Source organism: Bemisia tabaci, chromosome 3, assembly GCF_918797505.1.
Source record: "Bemisia tabaci chromosome 3, PGI_BMITA_v3".
Classification (NCBI taxonomy): Eukaryota; Metazoa; Arthropoda; class Insecta; order Hemiptera; family Aleyrodidae; genus Bemisia; species Bemisia tabaci.
The window spans coordinates 57,089,809-57,104,471 of record NC_092795.1 but is presented as its reverse complement, the minus strand read 5'-3'; the positions used below and the strand labels follow the sequence as shown (position 1 = coordinate 57,104,471).

Sequence of the window (14,663 nt, the reverse complement as noted above, 5' to 3'; positions counted from 1 at the left end):
TTTCCAAATCACTGATTTCTACGAGAGCCATTTAAGATGGCTTCTATGTACCAAACGTAAAATAAATAAATAAATCTTAGAATTTGCTCTAATTTTAACTTAAATAGAGTTGATGATAGACAACACCCCTGCTTTCACCCCTTGGTGACATGCAAATTCTCTAAAAGCCTCCTTAGACGCTTGATTTTAGCTAAAACCCCCCAATAAACTGCTTGACTGCAACAACAAGTCTTTAACTAAAACCAGTTTCTTCAGAACTTCCCAGAAAGAGAGAGAGAAAGACCATCTAAAAAAAGATGAAGAGATGCCAGATTCTGAGAAATCTCTACCTTAACAGATTCTGGTGTTGGGTGGGCATCCCAGAGCACCCTAGTGTGCCGTAAAAGCAACTAATATGTACATATATACGTTATAATCTAGATAAAAAATCTTCCTCTTTGTAGTTAAATGTGCTTGATAGCTGCATTATTTCAAGAAATTCGACTATCCTAGTATATACCAACCTCAAAAAGTTTCTGAATTCTTTTAATGGACACCCAAGCTTCAGTGAGACCATTTAAGACCCAGGGTAAGGCATTTAAGGGCATAATTAACATATGAAGAAGAGAAACACATGTGAAAACCTGCCAGACAAAGAAAGAGAATCAATTAGTTATTATGACCTCATGATGAACAGACCTCTAGACAGGGCAGAAATTTAAGCATTGTTATCATCGTTACCGCCCCTGGAAAATCTCCAAAATCAAATCAAATAGGAGGGGACAAATAGACTGCTTTTAATGTAATTGTAAGTGATAACTATCGATTACAGTCTACATTAAAATCAGTCCATTCAAACTCCCCACCAACGAAAAATCAAAATGAGTTGAAGGGGCCGAATAATATATAAAAATAAGTTTTGCAAATTATTAAAGATGCGCGAGGCTTGAATTTAAGGTCCAAACCAAACCCAAAAACAAAAAAACAAATAAAATATAAGTCATCAATTAAAAAGCAGTGTACTCAATAGAGTATAAGGTTTCAAACAAGCTCTAGTTTAGCTTGATTGGCCGTTTTTAAGGCCTGCGCAGCTCCAGTCCAGAAATTTTTTAAATCCACCACCTACTTGGGATCCATGAGCCAAAAGCTGTACTTTTTGCAAGGTCCCAGATCAAGATCTTGACACCTTTCTTCGGAAATTACTTATAAGATCGTTGATTGATGGATTGGATTTTTTCAGCTCGGTAATGACAAAGGAAGTTAGTTGCCCCAAATATTACACAAACAGCGTTTAAAGAAAAGAGAAAATGAAAGAGTCACCGTAGCTGCGTTAAGTTTTCCTCCCATCAGAACAAAGGTAGAAAAAGTCAAGACAGACATCAGAACAGGAGTTGTTGCCCAAAAGAATACACACAAAGCATCCAAGTATTTTCGGTACTTCAAATACTTCAGCTCAGAGCCTCTTGCATCTGAAAGGGAACACAAAAATGTAATTAAGACTCCCTTACCTCAATACATATCAGTAGAGTTGCAAAAAATTCATGATCTCATGATTTAAGAGGGGTACTTTCCAAAGGAAAATGACTCTGCTTGACTCTACTTTTTAACTCATCGCTACCAAAAAAAGGCAAAATACATATTTTTTTCATAAAATTTGACACTTTTTGTGCTAGGCAAATTAGAAAATTTGATCTTCAAACACGCTGAACCATGAAGCACAATAAAAAACTTTAATTTGTCACTATTCAGAAATATTTAGCAACCTGCGCTTTTCACCAAACATTTTCGTCTTTCATGTACTTTTCAACAGGTCTAAAACTTGGTCTCTTGCTGGGGAGGAGGGAAGGAAGGGTATTTCTGATTGAAATTCCTAATTTGCCTCCCGCCTACCTCAAAAAAGGCACTTAGAGTTCACTCTACATAAGTTCATGCACTTTGGGACTGCGACAGAGGATCTGCCATACTGATTTTTGCATTTACTTTCAAAGCTAAACTGAGGACAGCTGGTCTTCAGTTAAGCTCTAATATTGAGTAAACTGGTTTGGCGTGGAATCTACTTTTACTTGAAGAAATCTCATCCAAAAAGCGTGTTAATTTGTCTCTGCTCTGGAAATATTAATTGGTATCCGTATTCTACCACCACTCTACAGCTAAAATGGTGAGTGCTGCAAAGGATTGAGTGATTGATAGTGAGCAGAAAGGTCTTCCTTGACTTTGGGACATTTTCCACTTTCTTTGACAAACACGTTTCCTTATGAAATTTAGAGGAAATAGGACAAAAGATGATTAATGGAAAAATAAAAAAATTACCTTTAACTTTTGAAGCAAAGTGATCCTCCCACACATGCATTTTGATGACTCTGATTCCATGTAAGATTTGAGACATTAAATTCACTCTTTTATCTTTATGACTCATGAGAAGGGTACTGTAACTACCTGAAAAAAGGAGTAAGTCATTTATGTTAATCATTATTCTTTCCTTTTTGATTTTAGTCCTACTCATTGAGAAGTACAATAATAGAGGATAAACGCACAGCATGCCATTTTTAAAATATTTACCGATACTGAGCTCAATTAAAAGAGACTGAAATATAAACACACTATATCACAAGGAAATTATTTTTTCAATATCAACAGATAAAAATAAGATTGGTTTTGCTTTCTTGACTTACCCTGTTCACTGTCTGTTTTACGCACTGCTTAATATACAGTAGATGACGACCATTTTGGGGCGCTTAGTCCACATTATCAGGTCGTTAAAGTTGGTCACACAAGTATGGAAAATTTTGTCCATTCATGCAAACTCATCATCACAAAAACCACAACTCACTAATAAAAAATCAGCGAACGAAAAATTTAAATCCAACCTCTTGCAAAAACTCAATAAAATGAGAGAGAGAAAAAGAGAATGAAAGCCTGATCAGGGTAACAGAGCAAACAAGAATGTAACATAGCATTATTATAAGGCTGCAAAATATTCAGATACTACATAAGCAACTGGAAATAAAAAAGACATTGGAAGTCCAGATTATTCAATATGCAGGTCAAATGTAATGCAGCAACACTCATGATTTTCCTTCACTCCTCTGCGACTTAACTCACTGATTGGCCACTGTTCGCCAATAAATGGAACGTTACATTAGTGTCTCTTCAATTACTCGATCAAGCGTTTTTCCTCTTGTTTCTCCCGTTTTGTTACGGTTTCATGAGAAGTCTTGATATCAATATGTTGCTTTCCAATTTTTTGTTAAAGTTGTGCGGTTTGATTAGCTAACTTTTAAATTTCAGATCGGCGGGAAAGATTGTGTTGTTGGATCGATCTTTTAAAAAATCGATTCTTTGGACCTGATCATTGAATTGAATCAATTCTCCCTGGCTGATTCAGAATGATTCTGGAAAATTGATTCTCAGTCCAAGAATTGCCTATCACTATTGCAATGATGAGTCAGTCAAAAAATGAACAATTTTTACACTTGCAGATAGAATCTGTTGGCCTGATTATGAGGACTCAGTGCCCTTAAAGGCCACCATTTACTGAAAAAAGCGTATAAAACAGATTATGAGAATGTAAACGATGTTAATGTATGTTTGAGAGAAAAAAAAATAAGGCCCTAAATTTGTTTGATTGGTAGCACTTACATGAAAAATAGACTTGATTAAAAGTCAAGTTGGAATTCCATGGGAAAGAAGCATAAATTATATTTTAAACACAAAAAAGTTCTTTGAGTACTATCCATTTACAGTGGTGAAATCAATGAAGAGCAACGAGTAAATGGACTAGTGAAATAAAGAAAATATAATGAACCAAAGGAAAAGGAAGGCTTACCTATTTTTGATGCTATGACTTTATTCATTGGAATGATCAAACAAGAAAACACAACTCCAGAAATGAAGGCTAGACCAATGTGTGTGTATAGCATGTACATGATAACACCAATCTATTAAATAAAAAAAATATCAGATCAATGAGAATACTTGCAAGGATAGAAAGAAAATTTCACACTCGCAAGCTGAAATAAATGTATGCGGAGTGAAACGTGTCAATGTAGGAAATTTCAATTTCTCCTTTTCAGAATGGTCATGTTTATCAAGCCATGATTATGATTTCCTGAGTAACTTTTTAGGATAAAAGTGCATGAAACACAAAAATTTCTAAAATAATTTAGAACAACATGATCTTTAATCACATCCATTGTAGCAGGTTCCTACAAAAATTTGAAAAAAAAAAATGTATTTTCCAACAATATATGCAAAAACTATTTCCTTCTTTCATAATGGGTTTAAAGGCAAGCACCTCACTGCAAAGTATGCCCTTTCCATAGGGGTCACAACTGTCAAATTTTTAGAAAAATCTAACTTTGAACTATTGAAGAAATTTTTACTGCAAAGGCTAAATTTATAGTTCTTTCGTAATCTAAAACCCCCATTCCTACTCTGAAATAAATACTGGACTGTAATTGATATTAGGCTGTTGTTTGTTGCATTTGGAAGAACAGTTGAACCAAAAAGTCAAAAAAGCAAAAACCTGAAATGGTATGCTCCAGACTTCGTGGAAACTGGGACATAAATTGACCACTCGATCAGTATCAGTGCTCATGAAGTTGATGATTTCACCCGTGCTGAAACAAATTTTAAAAATCAGAGATTAATTAGAATGCTGAGAAAGAGAAAGATTAGAATTATGTTTTGAATGCTGTTTGAAACAGGCAAAAGTAATTGTAGGTTCGCACTGTTCTGAGACAGAAGCAAAGCACAAAAAAACCAAAAATTAAAATATAGAGTGATGAGAGGTAAAAAAAAATTAATCCATGAAAAAACGTGTGAGCAACGCAAAATACAAAAATTTAAGAACTGACTTGCTTGTAATTTTTTGCTTTTACCCATTATTCATGGCCTTTTGCGGTCATACACCATCTTGAAAAACTGGGGTTTCGATTGGCCTTTTTCTTTGAAATTAGATGAAGACAAATAAATTAGAATCAGTTACAAAATATCCTAATGCTGAGCTACTGAGATGCCCACCTGTAAACACCTCCAGAATGAATCATTTGGGGGGAGAGAATAGTTTACTTGAAGATAGGATTAAGCAACCAAAGTCGAGTTTCTAGAAAACATGAAAAACTACACACATATCTTCAACAATTCTACAAAACTACAGAATAAGACTATGGTCACATAAGGAGGGTTGAAGAAATTGAACAAGAAATAATTTTTGTTTAAATTTTGGCAGTTACGCCTTCCTTGCTCAGTCCTGCCACTCGAGAAAGTGAAAAAACTTGATGTCTCCAACAATTCTTCATATTTGTTAAAAAGAAAATCAACCAATGTTCTACATGCCATTCGTATAAAACCAAGGTTACCTACGAAAGGAAAAGCTATGAAAAGTCTAATCTGCCATATTCTGCTTACAAAATTGCTGGATTATGATGCAAGTATGCCTTCTACAGGCACAAGATGAGCTAGACCTCTCACAACTTACCCTCCAGGTCACTAGAAAAGTTCTATTCAAATCTATAAAATTCGATTCTTTGAGCCGCTTTGACAAAAATTGCATCACTAAAATTTTTTTCTCCCTAAACTAAGGTCTATCCCCCTATGAACAGTTAGTCACACTCCAAAAAAATTCAGGTATAACTTCAGATATAGGTATTCCAATCCATAGAGATTATCTTCTGCCAGCTTCGTTATTTCCTTTTCTAGGACATAACTTAGGAAGGCTAAATTTTTTTTTCTTAAAAAATAATTGAATGATGAAAAAAGGTGAATGATGAAAAAAAGGTAAATGATAAAAGTATACAATAATAAAAAAACTGAATAGCTTGGGTACTTACCTAAACTTATTTAAATATAGAGAATTCAGAGTCAGAGTTTTTTTGTAAATAGTTGTAATGAAGGCACCACGAATTTTTAACTTCACTTTTGCCATCATGAATGAAAAATGCACACTGCAAAATGCACCTAAAAAAAGAGGAGCAAAATTTGGCAAATAGAAGTCAAAAGAGAGGAAACATTAATAAATATTTGGAGGGGGGGGGGAGCAGCTATAATTATAAGACTCATGAATGTAAACTGAATAGCTCTATTTTGAAGAAAAAACTAATATGTATGTATTGATGGTTATGGCATGGCTCTTAGAAAACCAAAAAAAAAAAAATTATGTTTCAACCCTAAAAGTGTACATTGAAGATTAATAGATATTGTCTTTGAAAAACTCTGTTCATGACATCTACTACCAAGGTATCACTTCATGGTATTCTTTGGCCTTGGATTCATCAATTAGTAGAGCGCAGACTTGCATCTATTGCTCCACACAGGGGAGAAAATACCTGATTTTATGGTCTGGGAAGCTCCCCGCAGAAAAATTCGAATTTTGCTCAGGCAGTAAGATGCCAAAGTACAAGCGCATTAGCAAGATATTTACAGGTTTCTATACTTTAGAAATATAATCTCCAAGACACATCTCCAATTGGATAACCATCATTAATTTTTCTTTCTATCCTTTATCATTAATTTGGAAAAGCACGTTTTTTGCTAGAGGCAAGCCTGAGGGACTTAATAAGTATGTAGTCACCGGCCTGAATAGTGCTGCAGGAGCCTGTAAATATTTACTGCGTATTTCCGCAATGGAAGAATAGTACTATTTATGAATGCTGAGCACTGGAGATGATAGGAATACTCTTTAAATTATTGTCTTCAGTGAATTTTGGAAACTTTGGAACTGAGGTTAAGGAATCGGGGAGTGCTAAATCAATGGCAAGAAATCATGGACAGAGGAAACTTACTGATGACAGACGAGACAGCAAGAGCACTTGCATAGTAGTATCCATATTGAATTGGTTCAGTTTTCGTCTCAATGAAAGAGACGAGTCGATACAATAGGAGAGGACCTAAGAAACCAGAACAGTCTGCAATCAGCTTGAGGATGCCAATCCCAAAAAATGGTTTCCCAAAACTGCGGAACAGAGCTCTTATCAAAGAAACATTATAAACTTGTTCTTTTGACGAAGTTTCTGTTTCTTCTTCAAAGCTCCCGGGTTCATCTCTTGAGTCAACATCTGGTTTTGATAGTTTTACTGTGTATAATTTGTGGTCAAATTTTTCACATAAAACCGAAGCAGCCATGGATACAGGTAAGTCAAAAAGGTCATCAGCGTGTTTGATATCTTCTGAGGCTCCTTTTTCTATTAAAGGGTTCACCCAAGTAAAGAACAGTTTAGCCAGGGGCCCCCATCCTTCCATTGCTTCTCCAAGGTAGTGACGACCCAAATCTTCGTCGAAACGGTGATAACGAGTACTCTGAAAATTCTCATCATTCTGAAAAACAAAGACGTATAACAGAAAAAATTTCAGAAAATCATAATAGGAGACATAAACTCTACATACTTATGAAGGCATTTCAGATTTTATCATGAGGACCTGATAATTATTAGAGCCTTTCCTTAACATTTGTGTTTTCAATAGTACTTCGGATCTGACTTGGAAACTTGACAAAACAAAATGCAGAGATATTTCCGCTTGATCCGTTTTCCTTGAGTGAGGAGGAACTTTGGTGGCAAAAATTCTCATAATTGTACAAAGCTAGGAAAAAAAGAATGCTCAACAACGAGCAATTATTTTAAAGATGAGAGGTAGGCGGAAAAAAATGACATCATTCGCAAATAATGCACCAAATTTAAAAAATTAGAATTTTTTGAAGAGCTAAGAGTGTGGTGGTAAAATGTTTCATACCAATTCCATTAATTTTCATACTTTTTGAAGAAAAAATAAATATGTATATATTTTTTACGAATGACCCTCATAACTGATGAAAGCCCCTTCAACTTTTAAAATATCAGTTCCATGACAAGGCCACAGAAAACTCACAATTGATTTGGGGAAAAAATACTTCGAGACTTTTCCATAAAAATAAAGTATACTCACAAGGGTATCCCAGAACTGCTGATATCTTCTGACGCCATTAGAGGGTGAGCTGGGAAGCAGAGTTAGTAAGTACAAGAGCTGGAGAGCGGCAGATATTACTGCTGAGTAGAAGTGTACTGAACAATTGGAGACACTTGGGATATGCTTATAAATAATAAACTGAGAACGAAGTGCAATGAACGTTATAATGAAGTAGACACTCCAAATAGCATTCATCAAGACAGGGCCGCGATGACTGGGACTTAATCGATGACGTAAACACAGTATGTAACAAAAATGAAGTAGCATTGCAAAGCATTGAGTTACGTTGAACAAAAGTAAAACAGGAGCAAAATGCAATGGAACTGTGCTTATCTCCAGAATTACTCTACTCACAGGTAAAAGGGCCATGAAAAATGTCAGAGTGTACCTTACTCTGAGCATATTCATTTCAAAGCGTGATCTGAAGGCATAATTAAAGTCCCGGCCGCAATAATACCCTGATATGATAGAAATGAGACATAGGACAGGGAAGTGCAAAACCAGTTTCTGAAAGCAGTCACCCAAGTCTCCATGTTTTTGATCCCAGAAAACAAATCCCTCCGGCTGGCCACAGAATTCAGTCCAGTTCCAAGTCCAATTTATATCTGAATAACGATTCATCCTTACCTGGAAAAAATAAACAAAATTTGAAAATGGAGGAGAGCTCAGAAGCCCTATTTTTCATTGGGCTTACCAAAAAATTGGAAAAATTCAGAGAAATGAAAGCAGAATCCTGTTGAGGAAAAAATCTTGCACTCGATACAGAAATCGATAACCGTATTAAATGCAGGGTTTTTTCCAAACAGGATTCTGCTTTCATTTCTCAAAATTTTTCAATTTTTTTTTGTTTAAAATGATTCTTCAGGCTTGAGCGCAGTAACTGTTGGCCTTTTTGTGGCTAAATATTCAAAATCTGCCAAGATTCTAGTCCTAATCAATGCGACATATCACATGCCAGTTTGACGTCACATCAGAGAGCTTGATGAATCACCTTAAATTAAAGATAACGAATACAGGCAAGGCTCCAACGTCCCCAACAAAGATAAGTGGTTTTCTAGGATACCAATGAACATGAGTCATACTGAAACATCTCATTGTGTGCACTGACTATCCAGTGACAGAAATGAGCTTCCAGAATCGTTCATTTACAAACTGAAGATTCTGGAGCGAGTGACAGATTAGAGCTAGATTGCTACCAAAAATTGCCATGGCTCATAGCAAAAATGAAATTTGGAGAAGGATGTTCCATAATCTCTTGAGGAATAGAAACAAAAGGATCACTGAGAAGATGAAGTAGTCGACGGTGCGTCTACTAATAATTTTACTTACAGGGAATTAAACTTCTATCGGATGGACATAATCAAAGTGAGAGGAATCATGAGATGCCATGCAGTTGTGAATTTCGGCGAACAGCAACAGCATGTATACATAAATCATAAATTCGGATGAACAATAGAAAGCATAAGTTACACAAGTACAAGTTACACGTTCCGTTAATTTGTTGTAGTGATTGATAATAAAATGATAACACCATTATTGTTATTGTTTACGAATTTGGCAAACTGGCCAGAACCACTGGCCGATCATCAAAAAATTTGGTCCGTCGACCAATCAGGAAGCCCGGATTGGCCGATGAATGATGAATTTACGGTAAACTTCATCAACAATTTTTTTTGGTTAGTTTTGTTCTTTCTGTTGATTTTCCTGAAACTGAAAGCCGCCGCGTGCCGAGTGAATGTAATTCTTTTATTCCTACCGTATATTGTGCAGTTCATAGTTAATCAATATGCCATCTCAAGAATTTTACATCAGATATTACGTTGGACACAAAGGTAAATTCGGCCATGAATTTTTAGAGTTTGAATTTCGACCTGATGGTAAATTGCGGTACGCCAACAATTCTAACTACAAAAACGACACTATGATCAGGAAAGAAGCGTACGTGCATCAGAGTGTTATGGAAGAGCTCAAAAGAATCATCTTAGAGTCTGAAATCATGCAGGAAGATGATTCCTCCTGGCCGATGCCGGACAGAGTTGGGCGACAAGAACTGGAAATCGTAATCGGTGACGAGCACATCTCCTTCACCACTTCGAAGACTGGATCTCTTATCGATGTCAACCACTCAAAGGATCCAGATGGACTACGTTGCTTCTACTACCTCGTACAGGATTTAAAGTGTCTAGTCTTCAGTTTGATAGGACTTCATTTCAAAATCAAACCAATCTAAAGAACTGGAACTGATCCTGTAAGTGATTTTAACGTTGTACATAAAATCCAATTACTCTCTAAGTATTTACCTTATACTTTTTGGTACAGTTTCACACAGGGGGGAAGTGAATCCATCCATCTCTCTGTTGCAATGAATGGTGATTCAGAAGAATTCATCTCTCCTTGTGTCTGTTCATCTCTTTGCTTGAAAAGTTTTCACTAATTAATTTATATAATTTCCTCAGTGCAAAGGTGCGCAGCAACCTATTTTCCTGTACTTCAGTAGATCATTTGTGTACCAGAATGAGCAGGGTTTTGCCTATTTTTGTCAAGTCCTTAAATTTTGTCACTGTCATACCTTTCCCAGTAGTCCTAAGTTTTTATTTTTTTACCTCAAAAAAATTGTGAAGCACCCGTGATTCAGAATTGTAACTGAGATTTCAATATAAACTTGACATTTATTCAATCTGAGTTTGTTTTTCAAACGGTGTTGTAAGTCCATAACCTTTAATTGAAGAACTAAGAAGCTAATTTTGACCGGAACAACATCAAGTTGTTCCTTATTCTCATTGATTTTGTTAAAAATGAATGGAGCATACCATCTTGAGTTCTGATCGGAAGTGATCCCTTATTGGAGGTTCACAAGTCTTTTGACAGTGAAACTATCAGACCCTTTATCTCGGTTCGCAATGTCGCAAACTACCTGTCATACTACAATTTTTAAATTGAAAACTACGCAACGTCAATTCTTGAAAACTTCTGTGATTTTTCTTCTCTGTGAAAAATTTAAAAAACTATATTGGTTCTTACTCCTTCAAAAAAATGAAACAAAAGCAGACATTTTTTTAACGCCACAAAGGAAGTATGAGAGGCTTGGAGGACAAGGTGCACGAGTGCAGTTTTTGAAAAAATTGAGATATTAATAATTTCAAGTAAAACTAGTCTTAATGTATATTCTGTGAAGTATCGGCTTCCAAATTCCAATATTTAAGCAACAAAAAGTCACTATAAACTTTTTTTCCGCCATTAGGACCCATATAATTTCGAAACTTCAAAACTTCAAGTATTTCTCGAAATAGCAAAAACTGCACTTAGGCGCCTTGTCCTCCAAGCCCCTCATATGTGGTCTGGTAGTTTCACGGTCCATTTGCAAGTAAAGTGTTCTGCTCTTTCTGTAATAGATACATGAGTGTCCCTTAGGACAAGTTGAGAGCGGTTTAGTTAATTTTTCTGCCAAGCAATGTGTTAATTTGCACTATAGTTGGCTGCTTATGTGCTCAGAATAGCAAATTAGAATTTCCAATACCCAAGTATTTTTTTCTTAAAACGGCGTTTTTAAGACTGCAGACTTCAAAATAAAGTACCTCTGATTTATTTTGATAATTTTGGGCACTTTTTCTTCCAAATGGTTCACTCGGCCTTCCTCTCTGAAGCATATTGACAGTGTGAATAAGAACCTAACTTATGTTTCTAAAAATGTTTTTTAGGACCCCATTGCTTTAGGCTACTGATACACAGAAAAACCTTTTGAAAACCCAGAAGTTGAATCAAGCAGTGCATCTGAAAGTGAAGAACTCCTCATTTCATGTAATAGAGCATTGAGTCTAGTTTTATTTAGCTTGAGTTCAGAGTTTTCAAAAAAATCTGTTTCTATAATATTCCCCAACTCTATTTTCTTCTTAAGGAAAAATGAATCAACATTTTGCCAAACTTTATGAAAGTACTTATTTATAATTGATCATTTCATATTGAAGTCAAAGGTTTATCTCTCTCAAGAAAACATTGCTGAATGTATTTTGGAACAATCAGTTGCAAGGAGGGAACAACAATGTTTACGTGAAAATGTTTTCCTCCGTTCATCCAAAATGAAAATGAAAGATTGAATACAAAAACAACAGAGAGGCTTTTAATTTTCAAAAGTCCAGAGCTTTATTCCGAATAAAACATGATTAAAAATATAATCAAAAACAAAAGGCAATGAATACAGAATTTCAACTAAATTGGCATACTTAAGTAAGTGGACTGGGATCATTAGGTATGTTCAATAAATGGAGGGAAGGGGATTATTTAGTTCAGAAAAATAGCGCTCCCTTCTTAGTAACTATTATTACATTACTTGCTATTTCTAAGACATCATACCCAGATAGCAAAAGTTCTTCCAAATTTTGATGATGAATGCTGCCATGGAGTTATCAGAGAGATTATTCAACTTGTAACTGACAAAATTTTCAAGGAATAATCAACTGAAAAATTTCCCAAAAGAAGTGCAGTATAAGAGATAATCTCTCTTTCTAGGTATTTGAAGTTAAGTAATGATCAAATGAAGTTGTGCAGTTTTTCTGGTTGTAGACAAAAGTAAGTACTTAAATTGAAAATTAAAAGTCCGTGGAGGACCTAAAGCATGACTGCAAGCTGACCATTAGATTTTGCTTGTTGATTGGACAAAAGGAAACTAAGATGAAGAGGTTGTCAGTCTGTTGCATACACGCTTTTGATTTTGGCTTTGTTAAGACAGATTATCTAATGGTTGTCGGTCACTGGAAGGTTGCTCTTGGCTTATGAATAATAAGACTGGAGAAAGAGAATGAAATGTCAAAGAGCCATGCAACTGAACGATCCCATTATTGCATTTTACCTTCGTCTTTTCTTGTCCAATCCACAAACAAAACAATTAAACGATTAGCCTGCTGAGGTCTTTTAACGGCATTCTTCGATGAATTTTAACTAGAATTTAGTGAAAACATTGGGAGATGCAATCCGCAACCACATCAAGAGGATAGGTCAGCATTAAAGGGTTCTTGGCAAAATTCAACTACAAATCACGACTGAGGTGACATCACAGTATTTGATGAATGCAGGGTGCCTGAAAACACCGATAATTTAGATACTAAATAAACCTACCTTATCACTATTTGATAAAATTTGAAAAAAAATAACAAAAACCAACGAAGAAAATTTTGTTGTACAAGCAGACTACTGTTAAACGTATATTACGACATTCTTACTTTGGAAAAGATTCGTTTTCTGAAAAATCCTGGAAATCATATGATCAGTCTTGTAAATCATTACAAAAGAGTGGATTTTTTCTCCCCGGAAAACATGGAAACTGAAATTACTCATGGATTCTTACGAAGTTGATACCACTGGACTTTGGAACTTCATAATCTTTATAAGTGCCCATTCTACACAAGAAATGGAATAATGGAGAGGAACTGGTAATTTCCCTAACTGTGAACTGTGCTGTTCAGTGTTCTGCCCTCCCCCTAAAATTTTAGGAGCCTCATTGGATTGGCCGGAAAGACCAATTTTTGGGAACCATCGAAAATTATTTGAGAGCCAAATTAACTTTTAGCACACGCATCATGAGCTACAGCTGTTTCGTGATTGCAAGTTTGAGAATTTGGGTGCGTGAACTCCATTAGGCGCTACAATGGCCCGGCTCCCCAATTTATAGGTGCAAGAGCTCCATTTTTTGGCTCATGCCGCCTGGAGACAGCAGAACACTGGTACTGTCATTTCTTGAGGCGTACAAGCTTCAGATGTAATTTTCAGATTTACTTTTCGTGGTTTTTCCTGAACATCATGAAAAAGAATAAGTTCTGAATAAGCCATTTTACTTTAATTGATACAAATTTGCTTTCCTCTGACTATAAGCAATGTACAACGATAAATGGAAGCTTAAATTAGAGATGTAATGCCTGTTTCACATTAAAAATTGAGTTTTTATTAATTGCTGATTACACTCATCCTTAAGAAACACATTTAGTTAACTACTGTTGGCTGCTTAAAATTTAGACTTCCTTCCATCTCTTATAATACGCATGGAATGCTTGCGGATGGAAGGTACAAGGTAATTGAATCAATCTTCCTCAAAAAAATTAAAGCACCAAACTGAAAATAAGAAAAACAGTAGAAAATGTATAAATCGACCCAGTTTAAACCTAATAATATGGTAATCAATTAATTCATCGTTTTGATATTTTAGCGCTCTGAGATCCAGAACGGGTAGGTAGTTTAAAACATTTTTCACAGTTTTTCTTGCATTCCCATCTTAGGTGCTTAGGTCTTATTGAGAATTTTCGATTCATTAATGTTTCAATCTCAACTTTTTTTTCAAATGAAAGAACTTCTGGTGTTGAGCAGAGGTAATTAGAATATTAGTGCCAATGCGAAGTATGATTCTTATGAACAAATTGACCACTTTGCCTTGGGAAAGTCAAAAGTTGAAAAGGCCAAAATTCCATTAGATAGGAGTCTGTGGGTTAAACTTATTATCGAACCTCAATAAATTAATGAAGACGAAAATATTACATGAAAAAATCAACAAATGCTTTATACTTGTGACTACAGTTTTACATTAAACTTCCTTAATCAAATTAAACTTTGTGTCAAAACTAAATGTTTTGTCATTTACATGTTGTATTTAGTACGGTAACAAAAATTTGAATAACACTCAAAGGTTCCAACTAATTGAAGGTGTACAGGAAAATTAATAAAACTCGAGGATATTTTTTCTTTTTCTTTTTAAAAAA

General features: G+C 35.2%; 2 protein-coding genes across 2 annotated transcripts in view; one reads left to right on the top strand and one right to left on the bottom strand.

The window, feature by feature from the left end:
- The window catches only part of LOC109034150 (ATP-binding cassette sub-family C member 10), a 31,935-nt gene extending 22,489 nt beyond the window's left edge, over window positions 1-9,446 (bottom strand). The window contains exons 1-9 of the mRNA XM_019047147.2: window positions 9,250-9,446; window positions 7,900-8,547; window positions 6,762-7,293; window positions 5,811-5,937; window positions 4,505-4,598; window positions 3,806-3,917; window positions 2,290-2,415; window positions 1,300-1,448; window positions 504-623 (exon numbers count right to left, since the gene is read on the bottom strand). Coding sequence (XP_018902692.2) covers window positions 504-623; window positions 1,300-1,448; window positions 2,290-2,415; window positions 3,806-3,917; window positions 4,505-4,598; window positions 5,811-5,937; window positions 6,762-7,293; window positions 7,900-8,541 — 1,902 coding nt within the window. The 5' untranslated portion in view covers window positions 8,542-8,547; window positions 9,250-9,446. The remainder of the gene's footprint in view (window positions 1-503; window positions 624-1,299; window positions 1,449-2,289; window positions 2,416-3,805; window positions 3,918-4,504; window positions 4,599-5,810; window positions 5,938-6,761; window positions 7,294-7,899; window positions 8,548-9,249) is intronic.
- Window positions 9,447-9,591: 145 nt separating this feature from the next.
- On the top strand, window positions 9,592-10,597 carry mago (mago, exon junction complex subunit). Its single transcript, XM_019047148.2, has one exon. The coding sequence runs from the start codon at window positions 9,707-9,709 to the stop codon at window positions 10,148-10,150; it is 444 nt and encodes a 147-aa protein (XP_018902693.1). The 5' UTR covers window positions 9,592-9,706; the 3' UTR covers window positions 10,151-10,597.
- Window positions 10,598-14,663: the final 4,066 nt, after the last annotated feature.

Coding starts and splice junctions, on each gene's coding strand:
- mago (XM_019047148.2), top strand. CDS start 9,707: ATGCCATCTCAAGAATTTTACATCAGATATTACGTTGGACACAAAGGT.